The 15777-nt window shown below is 55.0% G+C and overlaps 1 protein-coding gene across 3 annotated transcripts in view; it reads right to left on the bottom strand.

The window, feature by feature from the left end:
* MAN1C1 (mannosidase alpha class 1C member 1) overlaps positions 1-15777 on the bottom strand; it is a 155683-nt gene that overhangs the window by 12520 nt on the left and 127386 nt on the right. For all 3 annotated transcript variants that reach the window (XM_070383133.1, XM_005895930.3, XM_070383136.1), the window contains 3 exons: positions 10651-10777; positions 7391-7484; positions 2136-2251 (listed from right to left, as the gene is read on the bottom strand). In XM_070383133.1, coding sequence (XP_070239234.1) covers positions 2136-2251; positions 7391-7484; positions 10651-10777 — 337 coding nt within the window. The remainder of the gene's footprint in view (positions 1-2135; positions 2252-7390; positions 7485-10650; positions 10778-15777) is intronic.

The following is a 15777-nucleotide window of genomic DNA, read 5'->3' as shown; positions in this document are numbered from 1 at the left end:
AGTAGGAAATTGGTCTGACCTACACATTGGAGGCCCTGAGGCAGCTTTCACAGTGGTCGCCTGGGCCCCAACCCAGAGGCTGTAAAGTAACCTTGTTGGGGTGCAGCCTGGGCATCGGGATTTTGCAGCTCCCCAGGTGATTTTTAACATGCCAACAAGGTTGACAACAACCAGAATATTCTTCAAAGCCCCAAACTCGCCAGAGGCCCAGCCTTTACCTGGGGTCAGAGACATTGCAGGCTCTTCATTGGGGAGATCAAATGCCAGAGCAAAGCTGAGTTCTCTCCTGTTCAATCAAGTGTTTCTATAAAGCTCCCCGTTTGCTTAAATAATTCATGGCCATTTCTTCCCTTGAAGCCTCGGCTACAGTGTGCCCTGAGGGCTGGGAACCGGGCTGCTCGTTAACTTTTCTGTTTATTCTGCAAGGAAGGCAGAAGGGGCCTCCCCCGGCAGCACCGCTGGGCCTGACCGCTAGTCCTTGACAGACGCTGCAGGCTGCAGCTGCAGCTCAGCCCAGAAACTTGGAGTGGATGGGGCTGAGCCAGACAGAGCTGGGACTGGAGTCCCAGGACCTGCTTCATGACTGAGGTCTTGGCGCTGCGGAGCTGGGCAGGGGAAATTCATCACTGAGCCCACAGTTTTAAGGAGTCCACGGCTCTGGAGGGCTGTTCCAGTGTGTTTCCTTGAAGGACTACCATTCCTGGCCAGATTCAAGTGATCAGAGCGTAGTTAGATGTCATTCATCCATCCAGTTGCTGCTCACACCCATTCATCCACCTATATCCACCCACCCACCCATCCTTACATTCACCCATCCACCCATCCATCCACCCACTCACACACTTCTCCTCCCTGCCTTCCTCCCCACTTCCTTTTCTTCCATCCCTCCACCCACCTATCCACCCATTCAGTCATCCATCTGTACTTCCTTCCCACCCTCCCTCTGAGACAGAAGCCGGGGAAGGCTAATTCTGTGGCCTTTGAGTTGACCAACAGGCAGGACCCAGCCACGTGAATGATATTCCAGGTAGGAAGGCAGCAGATACCAAAGCTCTGAGGTGGGAATGAGCCGGTGTGCCTGAGGGAGGCTGGGGACCAGAGCTCAGAGGGCAAGGGGGAGAGAGAGAGAGGTCAGGGTGACTGGCAGGCCCAGGTCAGGGACTGTGGGCAAAGGCGAGAAGTCTGGTTTGTTCCAAGTGCTGAGCAGCTGTGTGGGGAGGGACAAGCACTTACAACTATTCGGGCTGCGGTGGAAGGACTGACTTAGAGTGGGGAGGGATGAGCAAGGAATCCAGTTAGCTTCGACCAAGGAGGGAGCAGAATAGATCCAACCTGCTCAATGTACTTCATGAGGAAACTGAGGCCCGGAGCCTGCCTTTTGTTTCGCTGGGCTCAAAGGTATCTTACCAGTGGGCTGCTGGGTTCCAACCCCCCTTGAGAATAGCCCAGGCTAACTGGCTGCCCATCAGTCCCACAGTCTCTGCCCCTTTGGCCCATCTGAGCCTAGCATCCTTGTTCACTCCACGCCATGTGAACAGACCAGCTGAGGGACAGTGGGGAGAGCCTGGCGGCTGGCTTTGGAGACCTGGTTTTAGCTGGAGTTCTGCCCGTTCTGTGCTGTGTGTCTTTGAGCCAGTGCCTTCCCCTCTCTGGGCCCACAGGATGGGGTGCCCCGCTGAGGGAGGCCCCTCTCAGCTTGGATGTGCTAATTACATCCCCTCTGGTTCAGCTGGAAGATGTGAGGGTCTTGCTTTGGCAGCCTCCCTTGGGGGCCCCTGTGTTCTGGGTTCTGACACAGCAGGAGCACAGACCCTGAGTTTCTGAATCAGGCTGCCTGCTGCTTCCCCTGAGGCCCTGGACAAATGACTTCACCATCTTCAGCCTGGGTTCTGCATTTGTAAAACGAGGGGGCTGACATGACCCTGATTTCAAGGTGTTTGAGAAGAGTCACAGACAGGGTGTGCAGAGCGACAGGCTGGGGAGGGGACAGTCTCGGGGTTCCTTTGGGCCCGCTCGCTGTGGGGGGCACGGGTGGGCAGAGGTAGGTGGGGGCCAGGCTCCCAGCTCTCAGGGACCCTTGGGGAACTGGCGGCGAGTGACCAAACCGCCCATGCAGCGTCAGACGCCTGTCTTACCTCCAAGGCTTCGTAGTACATATCTTTAGCTTCCATATCTGTCTTGGCTGACATCAGCCAGGACTTGATCAAATATTCATAAAAACTGTCCCCGAGTCCTCCAACCGAGACGTGGTCTGTGAGGGGAGAGAGGACAGGAATATTATCTCTACCGGCTGCCGGCAAGACTCACCCGGTAAGCTCGGTGGGGAGCGCGCATTAAATCCCCGGCCTCAGACACCCCAGCAGAACGGTTCAGGGGTGCTGGGAGAAAGGTGTGGCTTGCGACTGGGGGCCACCGGGGCCGCTTGAGCTCGATGGTCCCACACAAAAGTGCAGGGGCTCCTCTGGCTGCCATAAATCATGTCGTTTAGCAGGCAGAGGACGGCAGGGCCGCTGGTTATTAACTGTAAATGAGTTGCATTTCTTTAAAAAGATAATCTGGTGGCAGGGAGTTCAGGGATTTTTTATTACCCTGTGCCAAACATGGTAATTAATGTTGGGCAGGTTCATAAAAGGCCACAGGAAGGAGGAATGAGAGGCTTAATTTAGTTGGTCAGAGTGCAGAGCTATTCTGAAAAAGCCAGGTTTAAATGTAGCCAATTGGGATGAATGGAGTTCAAAGGAGCAGGGGGAGGGAAACTGGGTTGGAGGACCCCTCCGTCCGCCCTGGGGGAGCAGGACCTCCAGGCGTGGCTGGACAAGCAGGTGCCCCATGCAGGGCAGCTCCGAGAGAGTGACAGCTTACAGAGGAGCACTTCAATAAAGAAGCAAGAGCTCACTTCACTCCCATTAACAGGCAACATCAAGGCATTCAGTAGATACAGCAAGGAGCGAACTGAGGTTCCTGGTTAAACAGGGATACAGAGAGGAAGGAAAGGGGCTGGATGAAGCCAGGGCATGGGAAATGGAAGAGGATTTTCAGCTCCTCTGGAGAAAGAGGGGGCTGAAAGAGAGAAGGGAAGGAAGGAGGTAGAGGCAAGAGAAAGACACAGAGACTATGGCAACGGCTACCCTCTTTCGAGGGTCTACTGTGGGCTGGAAGCTTTGCTGTATTATGTGTAACAGTCTTCCTAAGAACCCTGTAGAGTAAGCACGACAAACCCCATTTCCCAGATGGGAAAACTGAGAGTGAGCCTAAATAGCTCAGCCACCAAGCCAGTAGAGCGCTCACTTTCTGCAGCTTCACACAGTCAACCAAGAGAAGGAGGCAAAGACTGAGAAACAAAGGACAGGTGTGAAGAGGGAGAGCCCAGAAATGGGAGGAAAAGACAGAACCAGGAGAGGGGGCTTATAGGAGGCCCCATGGTAAACCAGCCCTGCCAGCCCCCTCCAGCCCCTCCTTAAACAAATCCTGGTTCAGCAAGAGTTCAGGAAGGGGACAAGCACTTGGGAAAATGGGAACAGACCAGATAAAGCCTGGGGCTTAGGGAGGCATGGGAAGGGGCCAGCGTGGGCTGGACTTTGTTACCCGAAAAGACGGGACCAGCCTAGCGTCCCCCTCGGTCCCTCTCCCTGGGGAAGGACACAGCTGGACAAGCACAGAGGTGGGCAGGACTGTGCCAGGCCTGATAGATGGACGGTGTGTCCACAGCCCTGGCAGGAGACCCATGCAGAGCAGAGGTGGAGGGAGGCTAGAGGTTGGATCGGGTCAGCCTCCGCAGAAGGGGCTGTGGCTGGTGGCACACAGGAGGGGCACGGTCTGTGGCTGGTGGCTCACAGGAGGGGCGCGGTGACCTCCACGGCCATCTGCTGGGCCTGCCTCCTCTCTGCCGCCCCAAACGCTGCAGCCCGCCCCCACACACTCTGTCTCACCTGTGATGACCCCTCTGCCGGGAAGACCTTTCCCCCCTGGCATGGCTCAGGCCCTCTCCCTGCTTCGCTCCACCTAGAAAGGCTCTCCTCTGTGTCCCCACAGGGGGACCATGAGGAAGGAGGGAGATAAGGCAGCTGTGCCCTCTGGCCCGGTGCCCTCCTGAAGTAGGCACTAGGTTGACAGCGGCCCCCCACCGTTGCTGGGTGCTGTATCGTCAGGACCTGTCTGTGGGTCTGCCTCCCCAGCTCGGCTGTGGGCTGTATGGGGAGGGACCATGGGAGATTCGCAGCTGTGCCCAATACCTCTACGGCACACAGCGGACGCCCCAGTGGGCCCTGAATGAGAGAAAGGTGAGCAGATTTGGGCCGTGCTGGGAAGGACCTTGAAGGCCACGCCAGCGAGGCTGGACTTCATCATGTGACTGCAGAGCGTGGTGAGTGACGAGGTCCAGGGCTTCACCTGGCAGGTGTGTGTGGGAGAGGGGAGCCAGGTCAGCAGGTGTCCCACAGTTGTTTGAGACAGGACCCCCCACCTTGGGGTGCGCGTAGAGTTTCACAGGGCCTCGGCTGCAGTGCACAGTTCTCATCTGGAGGTCCTGCCACTTTCTAGCCTGTGTGTGTGATGTGTGTGACGTGTGTGTGGGGGGGGCGATGTGTGTGTGTGATGTGTGATGTGTGTGTAATGTGTGTGGGTGATGTGTGTGTGTGTGGTGTCTTCCCACACCAAGGGGCACAGGGGAAAAGTACAGGAGTGGGAATTAGAAACATTAGCTCGGGACAAGTCAGACCCCTGCCCTGGGGGGCCTCCGTCTCCTGATTTGTCAAATGCAGATGGGAGCAAGAGTTTGTGTGCTTGAGTGGAGCTGGATTCTTCTGCTTCCTGACCATGTCAACAACACTCCCATCACACTCGGCAGCAGGAGGCGGCCACCCTACATGCCTGGGAATCGCCGGCAGGAAAGTAGCGTGAAGCTGGGGAGGCGGCCAGGCTGCAGCTGGCGGGCCGCTTACGCTCCTACGCCGCCCACGGGGGAGAATCTGGGCTCGCCACGTCCCTCTCACCAAGGACGGTGTGGGATTCAGGCAGTGGACAAGGCGGCCAAGCTACTCCAGGGGCCAAGCCGGAGGGCTGGCAGCTCTTCAAGCTCTGCTGGGGCCGGTCTCATCTTGGTGCTTGGTGCCAGCAGCAGCCTGGTGGACTTATCCTGGCTATGACGTCCTAGGGGCTGGAGAGTCTCGGCCTCTCACTACCCTGACATCCAGCTTCAGGCAGGAGTGGGGACTGGGCAAGAGCATGGGTCTGGGCTGGGAGGTAGCCTCAGTTAGTTCTTCGCCTCCTGAAGCTGCAATGTCTGTGGCTGCAAGTGGGCTACACAGAGGATTCAAGGAGAGATAAGAACGTGAACTTGGCTTATGCAAGATGGGAATGGTATCACCTGCTGGAAAATCACACAGTCATCCAGAAAACAAAACCAAACGAACCCAGTGAAAACCACAGAAAACCCGAGATGACCCCTGGCACCAAAGCCAGGGGAGGAGGAAGGCAGGCGCCCAGAGGAGCAGGGCTTTCTTTATAACCTTCCCTCTGCAATCCAGTGGGCCTTGGCTTCATATTTTATTAATAGGAAACATTTTTCCATATGTGACTGAGTCTGCCCAGCCCTGCGACCCTGGGTGCAGCCTGCAAAGAAAATTATGCTTCTCAGCAGGGCGGGGGAAGGAGCGGAGGCTCCCCTGTAATTTGCCAAGGTGGCCCTTCAGGTTGGGAAGCCATGCCCCTCGCCCCCTGGTAATGGGTTTTGCCGCATTGTCCTGGAGCAGCTAGGGCCGGCAGCTGCACAGTTTATCTCTTCACCCAGTCAGGCCTTGCAATTAAAGGCAGTAACAGTTATTGAACTGTCTCTTCCCGTGGCCATAATCTGTAATTCAAACCTTCATCTTCCCCTGGAACTTCTGAATTTGGTACTGTGTTTTGGTTATAAATACTTTGCGTTTCTCCAAGCAGTTTTTGCAGGAGGCTCCTTGGGAATGAGGTCATCACCAAGGAAAATTCCCGGGTCGAATTTTCTGGGCCTCCTGGACCAGCAGATCTTAGAGGCTCTGGCTTGGAAGGGCAGGCCTCTGCAGTTTCCTCACAGTATCCCTGCTGGCTGGCCAGCTGGCCCTCCAGGCCCTGCTTGTATACTTTTGGTGATGGGTGCTTATTACCCGTTAGGACAACCCATGCCATCTTTTTTTGTTTTTTAAGTCTTTTTTTGAATTTATTACAATATCGCTTCTGTTTTATGTTTTGGTTTTTTGGCCTTGAGGCATGTGAGAGCTTAGCTCCCCACCAGGGATCCAACCCACACCCTCTGCATTGGAAGGCAACGTCTTAACAACTGGACCGCCAAGGAAATCACAACCCGTGTCATCCTTGGAGAATGAACTGAAATCTGTTTACTGCAGCTTTTGACCAGCGCCCCCACACCCTTCTGTCGCACACAAAGATCATATCTTTAGCTCTTCCATTTTGCGAGAGAGGAAACCAGGGCTGGAAAAGAAGAAGTGACGTTCCCCCAGGGTGGGCAGGAATTAGACTCAGGTTTACCTTGTCCCTGAGCCTTTGCTGATGACATTACAACTGGGGTTGGAGGCAGGGAAAGGGGTAAGGGGGCAAAAAAAAAAAAAAGGAAGGGTAAAGGGAAAGGGTCCTTGTCTGGGTAGAGGCAGTGGAGGTGGGGCTTCTGGGCGAGTCTTGGGAAGCCCTGAGAGGCAGGGCGCATGGAACCAATTTGCGCTGACTGTGACCACACGACTAGGGCCTTGGTCAAAAAAGGCAAGGCAGAGCCGGGCTTCCCGACAGCGGGGCAATGCTGGAGGCTGGGAGATTTCAACACTCCCCTGCCTGAGAGTTTCACAAACCCCATTCTGTTTCAGTGGGTGGAGCTGGGGGCTGTGAATGAGGCTCCAGAGGTGACCCTCAACGGTTTGGTTGAAAAAAAAGCCTCTGAACATAAACAGCTGGAAATCCTAGCACCGATTCTTATAGGTGTAAGATATGAGTGAGGAACTCATGATTTTTATATTGCTGAATAGGCAGGATCTGCTTAAATGTTTTTTGAAGAAATTACAGTTGGAGGAAGGGAACCAGACGAAGAGGGGTGGGAGGGGATTGCATGGCTTTTCTTGGAGCCACATTTGGCGTAAACCTCTAACTGGAGCACTCTTGCAAGTTTGGGGGAGGATGAAGGAGGTTTCGGTGGGCATCAGAAGAGATGGAAGGCTGGGGATGGCTAGCACGTGGGCGATGCACAGGGCGGGCCTTGGTAATGAGCACTCCCCACGGCTCCTGGCAGGAGGGTGGTACCCAGGAGCCCTGTACAAATGCATCACCCCTCACTGGGCCCAGGTGCCTCACACAGCCTGGTGGGCGGGGAAGCCGGGCAGAAATCCAGTGGACCAGGGGCACCTGTACTCACGTTGCATCCAATTCCCGCTCACCGGGCTGAGGAAGTTGGGGTAGAGGCCGAAGGGCTTGTCAATTTCCCGAAGGACCTTTCGGATGTTCCTGACCTGCCAAGAGATGGACACCACGCACATTTTTACTTTCTCCAAGGAGCCAGCTAATTCCCAGCCCACTGAGGACCAGGGTGGCTGATTCCAGTCCAGAGAGGAAAACATTCCAACAAGGAAAGGAGAGCTGGGTAACCAGCAGTTGGCTCCAATCTGGAGGTCAAGAGAGGGGCCCTTATGCTCAAGAGTGGGGTGCAGCAGGATGTGGCCACAGTGGGGCCTGACCTCCCACCTCTGACTGATCTGCCAGGGGCCCTGCCAGTCTCCCCTTCCCCACCTTACCCCTTCCTCACTGTGTGTGGATTGTGGGGACGAGTCTTTTACTAGGGGCCGTATAAGTGATAGTCGCTCATTTGTAAGTGCTAGACAAAACTGTCTTTTTAACAGTCAGAAATGGTTAAATATTGGCAATTTCACATCACTCAGCCTGGTAATATGTTGTTTTATCTGACACAGTAGGAACCATTCCAGAAGGGAGGATCCTTAGCATTCTTGTGCCCTAATAGGCATCTCGGGGTTTTAATAACAACTGCAACAGCCGTTAATGTTTCTCAGTTGCTCTGAGACAGACCCAGCAGATACACGATCGCCAACCCTCCTAACAATCCATACGGGATTATCATCTCAGGAACCAGGATATCGGAGAGGTGCAGTCACTTGCCCATGGTCATGGGGCTTGTAGTGGCAGAAACCAGGGTGTGAGTCTGGTCTGTCCGCCCACACAGAGTGGCCCTGGGTCCAACAGGGATCAGGGCAGGGACCGTGCAACAGAGGCTGCCCCCGCTGGAGCAGGAGGCCAGGTCTGCAACCTTTGGGGCTGCGAAGGGCATGACATGGGATTCAGCAAGGCTTTATCCATCAGGGGCTGCTGTCTGGCAGAACATGAAATCTTACGGTGCAGACTCCGCAGGACAGAAAGGCCCTTGGGGACCGAGCTGTAGCATGCTCACAGATTTATCTACAAGCCAAGGAGCAGTGTTTTAGCTGTCAGACCTTTCTTCCCGGGCACAGAAGCTCGCTCGCACTTGGCTCTGCCACATCAGATCTCATATCCATTTATACTAATAGTCCATTATGGGGGACAGGACTGTGCTTGCACCTGAGTTAGTCTTGATTGTCCTGGTGGTGAGCAGTGAAGCGAGCTAAATGAGCTCCCCTGGAGGGTGTGGGTGCTTCCAGAATCCGGGCCAATTTGTTGACTGCCAATAATCGCCTGTGTGAGAGGCATGACTGCGGGAATCAAAGGAGCTAGAGAATGTAAATGTAGTGACAGAGAGGTGGAGGGACTCTTGTGAAAAAGCTGGAAGCCTGCTGTAGTGATCTGGTCTTGAAACAGCATGGGTTTCAGGGCCAGAAAGTCCCTGGGTTTGAGTCTCAGCTTAATCACTTACCAGATGGATGACTCAGGACAGGTGATTGAACCTCTCCGAGTATCAGTTTCCTCCTCTGTCAAATGGGGATAAAAGAAGACACACCTCACAGGCTTGGTGGGAAAATCAGAGCCACTACACAGGGCCCAGCACATCCTAGGTGCTCAGGCAGCGGCAGCTCCAGCCTAGCAGAACTAGAGCAACTCCTTGCCTCACTCCTCTCTGAGCCAGCCATGGTATTCCTAGAGGGGTCTGGCTCAAGAGCAGTGGAGAAGGGAGGCTGGGGGCAAAGTCAGCCTGGAGTCGGGCAAAAGGACCAGAGACCAGAATATAAGATTCATCAGAAGTGGGATTGACTTTACTCCATGAGCTCTGGAGGTGGGGTGTCCTGGGGAGGCAGAGTCCTCTCAATATAAGGAGGGGCTTCTGAAGGGAGATCTGACAACATGAGGAGCTGTTTAAGGGTGATGGTGAGCCCCAGTGCTGAGGAAGTGATCAAGGGGTTGAAAAACCCTTCTTGAGATTCTTGAGAAAGCTTGGGTGGATTCCCACTTACATAATGTGGGAATGGTGTCAGGTGGTCCTCAACCTGACATCAAAAAACACATGGGTGTCTTTTTTTTAAAGACTTTTTTTTTTTGATGTGGACCATTTAAAAAATCTTTATTGAATTTGCTACAATATTGCTTTTATGTTTTGGTTTTTTGGGCATGTGGAATCTTAGGTCCCCGACCAGGGATCAAACCCACACCCCGCCACCCTGCACCAGAAGACAAAACCTCAGCCACTGGGCCTCCAGGGAGTCCTGTACGGGCCTTGTTTAAAATGCACATTCCTGGGCTTGAGATGGCTTCTTCACCAGCCAGCGTGCTAGGTGATGGTTTGAGGCTGGCTGGCTGACGTAAGCCTGGGAGCCACTGTAGTGGTGTGACCCTGTGACCCCCGGGCTCCCTTGGCATTCTAAGAGACTAACCCAGGACCGGGGAAGAGAAGACTTTGGCGGCAGGGGGGTGGTGGGGGTGGGGGGCGGTGGTCTCCTGCTTCCTGGAGGGCAGGGCTTTATCTCCCTGCAGGGCCAGGACTTGGGAAGGCTCAAGCACCATCGGCGGGTGGTGTGTGTCCACTTTCCTTCTTTGGGTTTAGAGTTGGATCTACGGGGACCCTTCCAGATGGGACTGCCCCGGGCTGTGACCCTGAGAAACCGCTCTTTCTGGAGGGCTTCACAGGGCAGGGGCGGCTGTCAGGAGGGACAAAGGCCTGGACACTAGCTCTCTGCACCCCTGCAGTCCTAGCCAGCCGGGTAACTGAGAAGGAACAGACGTGAGCCTCTGCCGCGGAGGGAAATCACTTTGCCAGCCTGCTGACAGCGTGAGCTAGACGGGCATCTGGAAGCGCTAAGGCAGGCAGATCTCACCCGAAGAAGTTAAATGTCTCTGGAAAGGGGACTTCAGTGCCGGGGTGGCCAGTTCCTGCCAATGCAAGCTGGTGCCTAGATTTCCCTGGTTGCACTTACTCCGGATTTCACACGTGTGTGGTTGCCACCAAGCTCACACGTATACCAGGGAAAACCTTCTCGCTGGCAGCCATGTCTCTTCCCTGCTTACTCCTTGTCCTCACCTTCCCTGCCGCCTGCCATCAGGTACAATTAGGCAACTATTTGCTACACTGGCCCTGGCTGTGGGCTTTCAGCTCCCCCGCCCCACTCTCAGCTGGCCCGTGCTCCATCTCCCCGTCACAAGCTGAGTGCTCACCCTCTGCTCTCCACAAGGGAAAGAGGGAGCAGAGAGAAGACTTGCCTTTTCTGCGAAGACCTGGTTGCCAGAGAGCTGGGTGAGGTGTAAGAACTCCAAGTGCAGGGATCCAAACTCCGCCAGGATGCTGCTGCTCCCTGCCATGGCCCAGCCCCAGCTCCTGTTGGAGCCGCTGAAAAGACAGAAGCAGTCGGGTCACCCCCTGCCGGCGGGGCTGGCTCCTCTGCTTCGTGGGGGAGCACCTACTGTGTGCTGGGCACTGGACTAGGAGCTTCACCATACAATCGCAGTGAATCCTCCCTGGGGGTTGATACTGTTCGTACCCCCTGTTTATCTGATGAGGATGTTCAGGTTGGTAAGAAACTCGCCTACAGGTCATTTAAACCCAGGGCTGTCTGACAGGCAGGCAAGTCTTCGTTTCTATGGTCAAGCAGCTCCTGTAAGATGTGTGGGCTCTCGAAGGATGTGGGCAGAGCTGCCTTGGTGGCCAAGACCTGGCACAGACATGATGCTAAATTTACAGGCGATAGGGATAATGCAGTCAGGGACCACAAAGACCCCCTAGAACATTCTATCTCCATCCACTTGTTCAAGGGCAACTGATTGCTCACAATCATTGCTGCTGTGTGTGGAGAGTGCATGGCCGGGGTCCAAAGTGGGGGACGACGAGAGGGACCCCGCTTGGCCCTTTCCTTCCCTCCGCAGTCACTGCTGCCCACGGACTCACACAGCCCCCACCTGGAACTCCATGGAACCCACACCTGAAGGGTGGCTGGCTCTTCTAAGACCACCCACCAGGGACCACCCAGATCCTGGGAAGTCCGAGGTTAGGGATGAAAGCAGCTGGGGCTCTCTGAGCAAAGGTCTCCTCGCCGCAGAGATGCAGGCGTCTCGTGAACACCTTAGATGGGTCACCAGCATGACTCGGCGGCCCCGCCGGAGAAGGCTGTCAGCTAACTGCCTCCTCCCTTTCCTGGAAAGTACTGGGTGCTTTCAAGGAGGAAGAGTGCAGAGGCAGGGCCTCAGGTAATCCTCCCATCTGCCCCTTTCACAGATGGGGAAAACAAGGCACAGAATGGTGACGTCACCGCCCGAGATCGCACAGTTAAGTGGAGCAGCTGGGACCCTGGCTCCCCGGCGGCTGGCCTCTGTCCGCCCTCTGTCTCCCAAGGACAGGACCTAGGAGGGCAAGTGTGGGCCCACAGTTTGCCAGCTGAGGGGCCCTGCTTTATCCGGGTGGGCTGGGGCTCCCCCGAGGTTGCCTTTCTCCTCTCTGATGTGGTTTCAAGAAACTCTTGTAGAAACAGATGGAATCGAGTTCAAGGATATTTGGAGCAATGACCTCAATAAACACACCTGTTTCCTTGGTATTACTCTGACTCCGGGCAGGTGGGGAGGGAGGGGTTGCACAGAGGGGAAATTTGAGTTTTAGGTAGTAAATAAAACAGCTTCCAGATGCAGGCACTGGGGCGGGCCGTCCACATCATGACTGCATTTAAAGCCCACAAAGTTAAGCACCGTTAATCCCTGAGGAAAATAGAGAGGGAAGTGAGCTGTCTTTAGAAGCTCAGAACCAGTAGGTGGTGGAGGCAGGATTTGAAGTGAGATCTGTTGGCCTCGGCCTCAGAGAGTACGACCCTCAGGGGTCCCCCAGATGGCCCCATATCCACCCTGAGAGAAGGGGAAGCTGATCCCTCTGTGTCCCTCTTCCCTCCAGGCCAGGAGACCTCTCTCTCCAGCCTGTGACCTCAGTGGGAGACTCAGGCACCCAGAGAGGTCTTCCTGAATAATTGATGCTTCCTGCCCTGGCAGAGAAATTCAAGGTAAACAAACAAAAAAAAGCCCCAGCCATGATCAGCAGTCTTTTGTTCTCCTTTTCCTTACAGGAGCCTCTCCTTCCTTCCCCTCCCTCCCAGTGCTCACCCTCCCAAGTGGACCTTCAGTGGTGGAGTCGCCCCAGGCAGGGGCAGGCGGTGGGCCGGGCGCTTTCCCCTCTCCCACTTGGCCTCACAAACTGGCTCCCCCAGTTCTCAGCTAGGGGACCTCAGGCGGGTCAGGGAATTCCTGCAGACCCCGGTCTCCTCATCTCCACACCTCATAGAGTCATTGTAAGTTATAAATTACGCACACGATGACTGTCATTGTAACCATTATGTAATAATGCACATTAGATTATGTTGTCTGTTAGAGTTAAGTTCTTGACATGTGCCAGGCAGCAGCGGTATCTTATTCTACCTTCACATCCAACTGCAGGGGTAGACAGCAAGATTCTTATTTCACAGGTTAGGGCAGTCCGACTCAGAGAGGGTAAGACACTTCTGCAAGGTCACACAGTAACCTGACAGTGTTAGCTGAGCTGAAAGCAAACCCACACCCTCGGTCCTCTGTGCCCCGAATGCATCCGTTCTGGGCAGCGTCCATTCGGAGACCAGGAGGGCTTCTGATCAGCCTTGTGACTGCTGGGCTGACGGCAGCGGGTCTGCTCCCCTCCCTGCCTTTTCAGCCGGCAAGTGGGCCTGCAGCCTGCGTTCTCTCCCCTCGTGTGAGAGAACCATAATCCCCCTCCCCAGCCTGGCAGAAGCTTCTGTGTGTGTACACACGTGTATGGTATCAACACAATCGTTAATTCTGGAACCAGGCAGAGACTGGATTCTAATTTCTAACTTTGCTGCTGTGTGACCTTGGGTAAGTTACCTCACCTCTCTGAGTCTGTTTCTTCCCTTTAAAGTGGGGTCCATGTGGTTGCTGTGTGATGAAGAGAGAGAATCCATAACGTCGTGCCTGGGACATGGTGACCATTTGACAAACCTGCATAATTATTACCACCTGGATGCATGTGTGTGGCAGAAGGGTGCACTTGTAAACACGTATTTGGGTGTGAATCTGTGCACATAGGGATGGGACAGTGTGTGTGGCAAAGGTGAGGTTGGATGTCTGAGCCTTCATGATTAGGGTAGTGGCAGTGGGGTGCATGCGTGTGTGTGGCCTGAGTGTGTGAAAGCTACCTGGAGAGGCTGATTTACCTGCAGAGGCCCTGTGACTGGACACCTCCCCTCTCCCAGAGTCCAGTGGTCCTGCAGGTCACAGGTCATGGCTGCCCCCTGCCTCTGCCTCCCAGGCCTGCCGCCAGGGAGGAGGAGTGGTCACGATCACTCAGGGACCACCACTCCTCAGGGTCCTCCTCCTAGTTACTGCCCCTCCTCCTGGGGCCCCGCGCTGGGCAGGGGCAGCAGCGTGGACCCCACTCCACCAGCAGGCCCTCTCCAAAGGCAACACTCAGCACCACGCCCCCAGGGCTGTATACATCCCTGATGCTTTCCCTGGTGGAACCAGGAGGCATTTTTAGCAACAGACTCTCTTACCCAGAAAATGAGAGGGAGGTGTTGCCAGGAAATATGCATTTACATACATATGTATACAGCACTGGCAGCATGCAAACAGCCTAGAAATAAATGCGCTTTCTTAATCAGAAATGTCAGGATCTGTGTGAGATCAGGTCTGGTCTCTGAGGGACCCAGGAAAGGCAGGCGGCCAGGGCTGCAGCATGTGGGGCTTGCTGGGGGTCAGGGGAGGGGGGTGCCATGTAGGGAGGAGGGAGGGGTGCCTGAGCTAAGGTCTTATTCTGACCCGGGGCAGGGAGGCCCGAGAAGCTAGACCTGGGACACAGAGTCAGAATCACAGGGTGCTTATGTCTTGGCTCCGAGACATCTGGCCAAGTTTCTCCAGGATCAGTGTTTGTGGGAAAGGAGCCTGAAAAGAGATCCAACTGTTCACCTCTGAGGAGTCAAGCCTGGCACTGAGATGGTGTTTCAGTGGGTCCCTAGGGTTCCTCGCTGGTCTGTTACAGAGACTGAAGTGACATCACTCCCCAGGAATCCTTTCAGACCAGAGATGGTAAGTCAAGATGCCGAGCAGGCCGAGTCCCCTCTTCTTTGCAAGGCCCTAGAGGGTGGGAACTCCTCCTGACGGACAGGGGCAGTGGGAACTCTACCTGAACCCAGAGACTCTGCCTACCCTCCCCTGTGGGGCTGAGATTCCTGAGATAAGAAACTGCTTCAGGTGATGGGACAAGAAGTTCAGTGTGATGGAAATATTGCAGCTCTTTCCCCAGGGTCAGGCTGTAGCAGGGCCTAAAGCACAGCCCCAGAGTGCTCCCTGGGTGCTGGGGAACGGCTCATGCCTTCTACTAAGACTCTTGGATCTGTTCCACGCAGCGATGGGCTGCAGGGTTCCTGCCTGAGGGAGGGCCAGGTGGGCATCAGGAGCACAGCTGTTGATCCATAACAAAATGATTTAATAGTTGGCCCCCTTACCTGTGAGCAAGAAGACCTTGGGCAGCAGCCATAACATAAATACTGACCCTAAAGGACTTCTGTGTGGAGTGTGATAGGTGAGGCGATGAGCGAAACCCTCGGCATGATGCCAGGCACAGAGTGACCACTCAATAAACGTAGGAATCAGCAATCATCAGAGTTGGCCTCCCGTCCCATACACGGCGCCTCAAGTGAACACGTGTGGAAGGAGAGAAAAAAGAAGGGGACGTGTGTCCTGCCCTCGAGAAGCTCCAGGGCTGGTGGGGGAACGTGGGGAACGAGGGTAACGAGGGCCAAACGAAGCAGAGAGAGTGCCTGGTGGCCGGCGAGGCGAGGATGCTTTTGGCTTCTGGAGAAGGTGGCATCTGAGCTGGGCTCTAATGGCCAGAGAAGCGGCGAGAAGCCCAGGGGACAAAAAGATGGAGAGCAGGCAAAGCAGTGGGGTGCACAGGGGTCCCCAGGAGCAAGCTGCATGGTCCTCAGTGGATCTTAAGGCCTGCTGGCTGCTGTCCCCTTGACTTTCACCCTGCCCTTCCCCTCTGGGAAGCAGCGGGACGCAGGTAAGTCCCCGAAGGCTTTGGAGCGGGCTGGAGCTGCAGCCTGGCTCCACCTGCTCCAGCCACGTTCCCCAAAGTCCCATCCACTCTGGCTCTGGGACTTGGTGAACGTCCAGGAAGACGTTAGCTCCCATGCTGAATTACGCAACCCATCGGGAGGGAAAATGATGGAAGCAGCCAGTGAAAATCAATGGCCAGTAAAGAAGCATACCAGTGGTTTCGTGCTTAGTGGAGTCACGTGTGATATTTTGGGTCTTATCCAACACTTCTGGTATAATCCACATTTTTTTTGCGAGAAGAAT

The sequence above is a fragment of the Bos mutus genome, chromosome 2 (genome assembly GCF_027580195.1).
Source record: "Bos mutus isolate GX-2022 chromosome 2, NWIPB_WYAK_1.1, whole genome shotgun sequence".
In the NCBI taxonomy this organism is placed as follows: domain Eukaryota; kingdom Metazoa; phylum Chordata; class Mammalia; order Artiodactyla; family Bovidae; genus Bos; species Bos mutus.
This window is presented reverse-complemented; position numbering and strand designations above follow the sequence as displayed.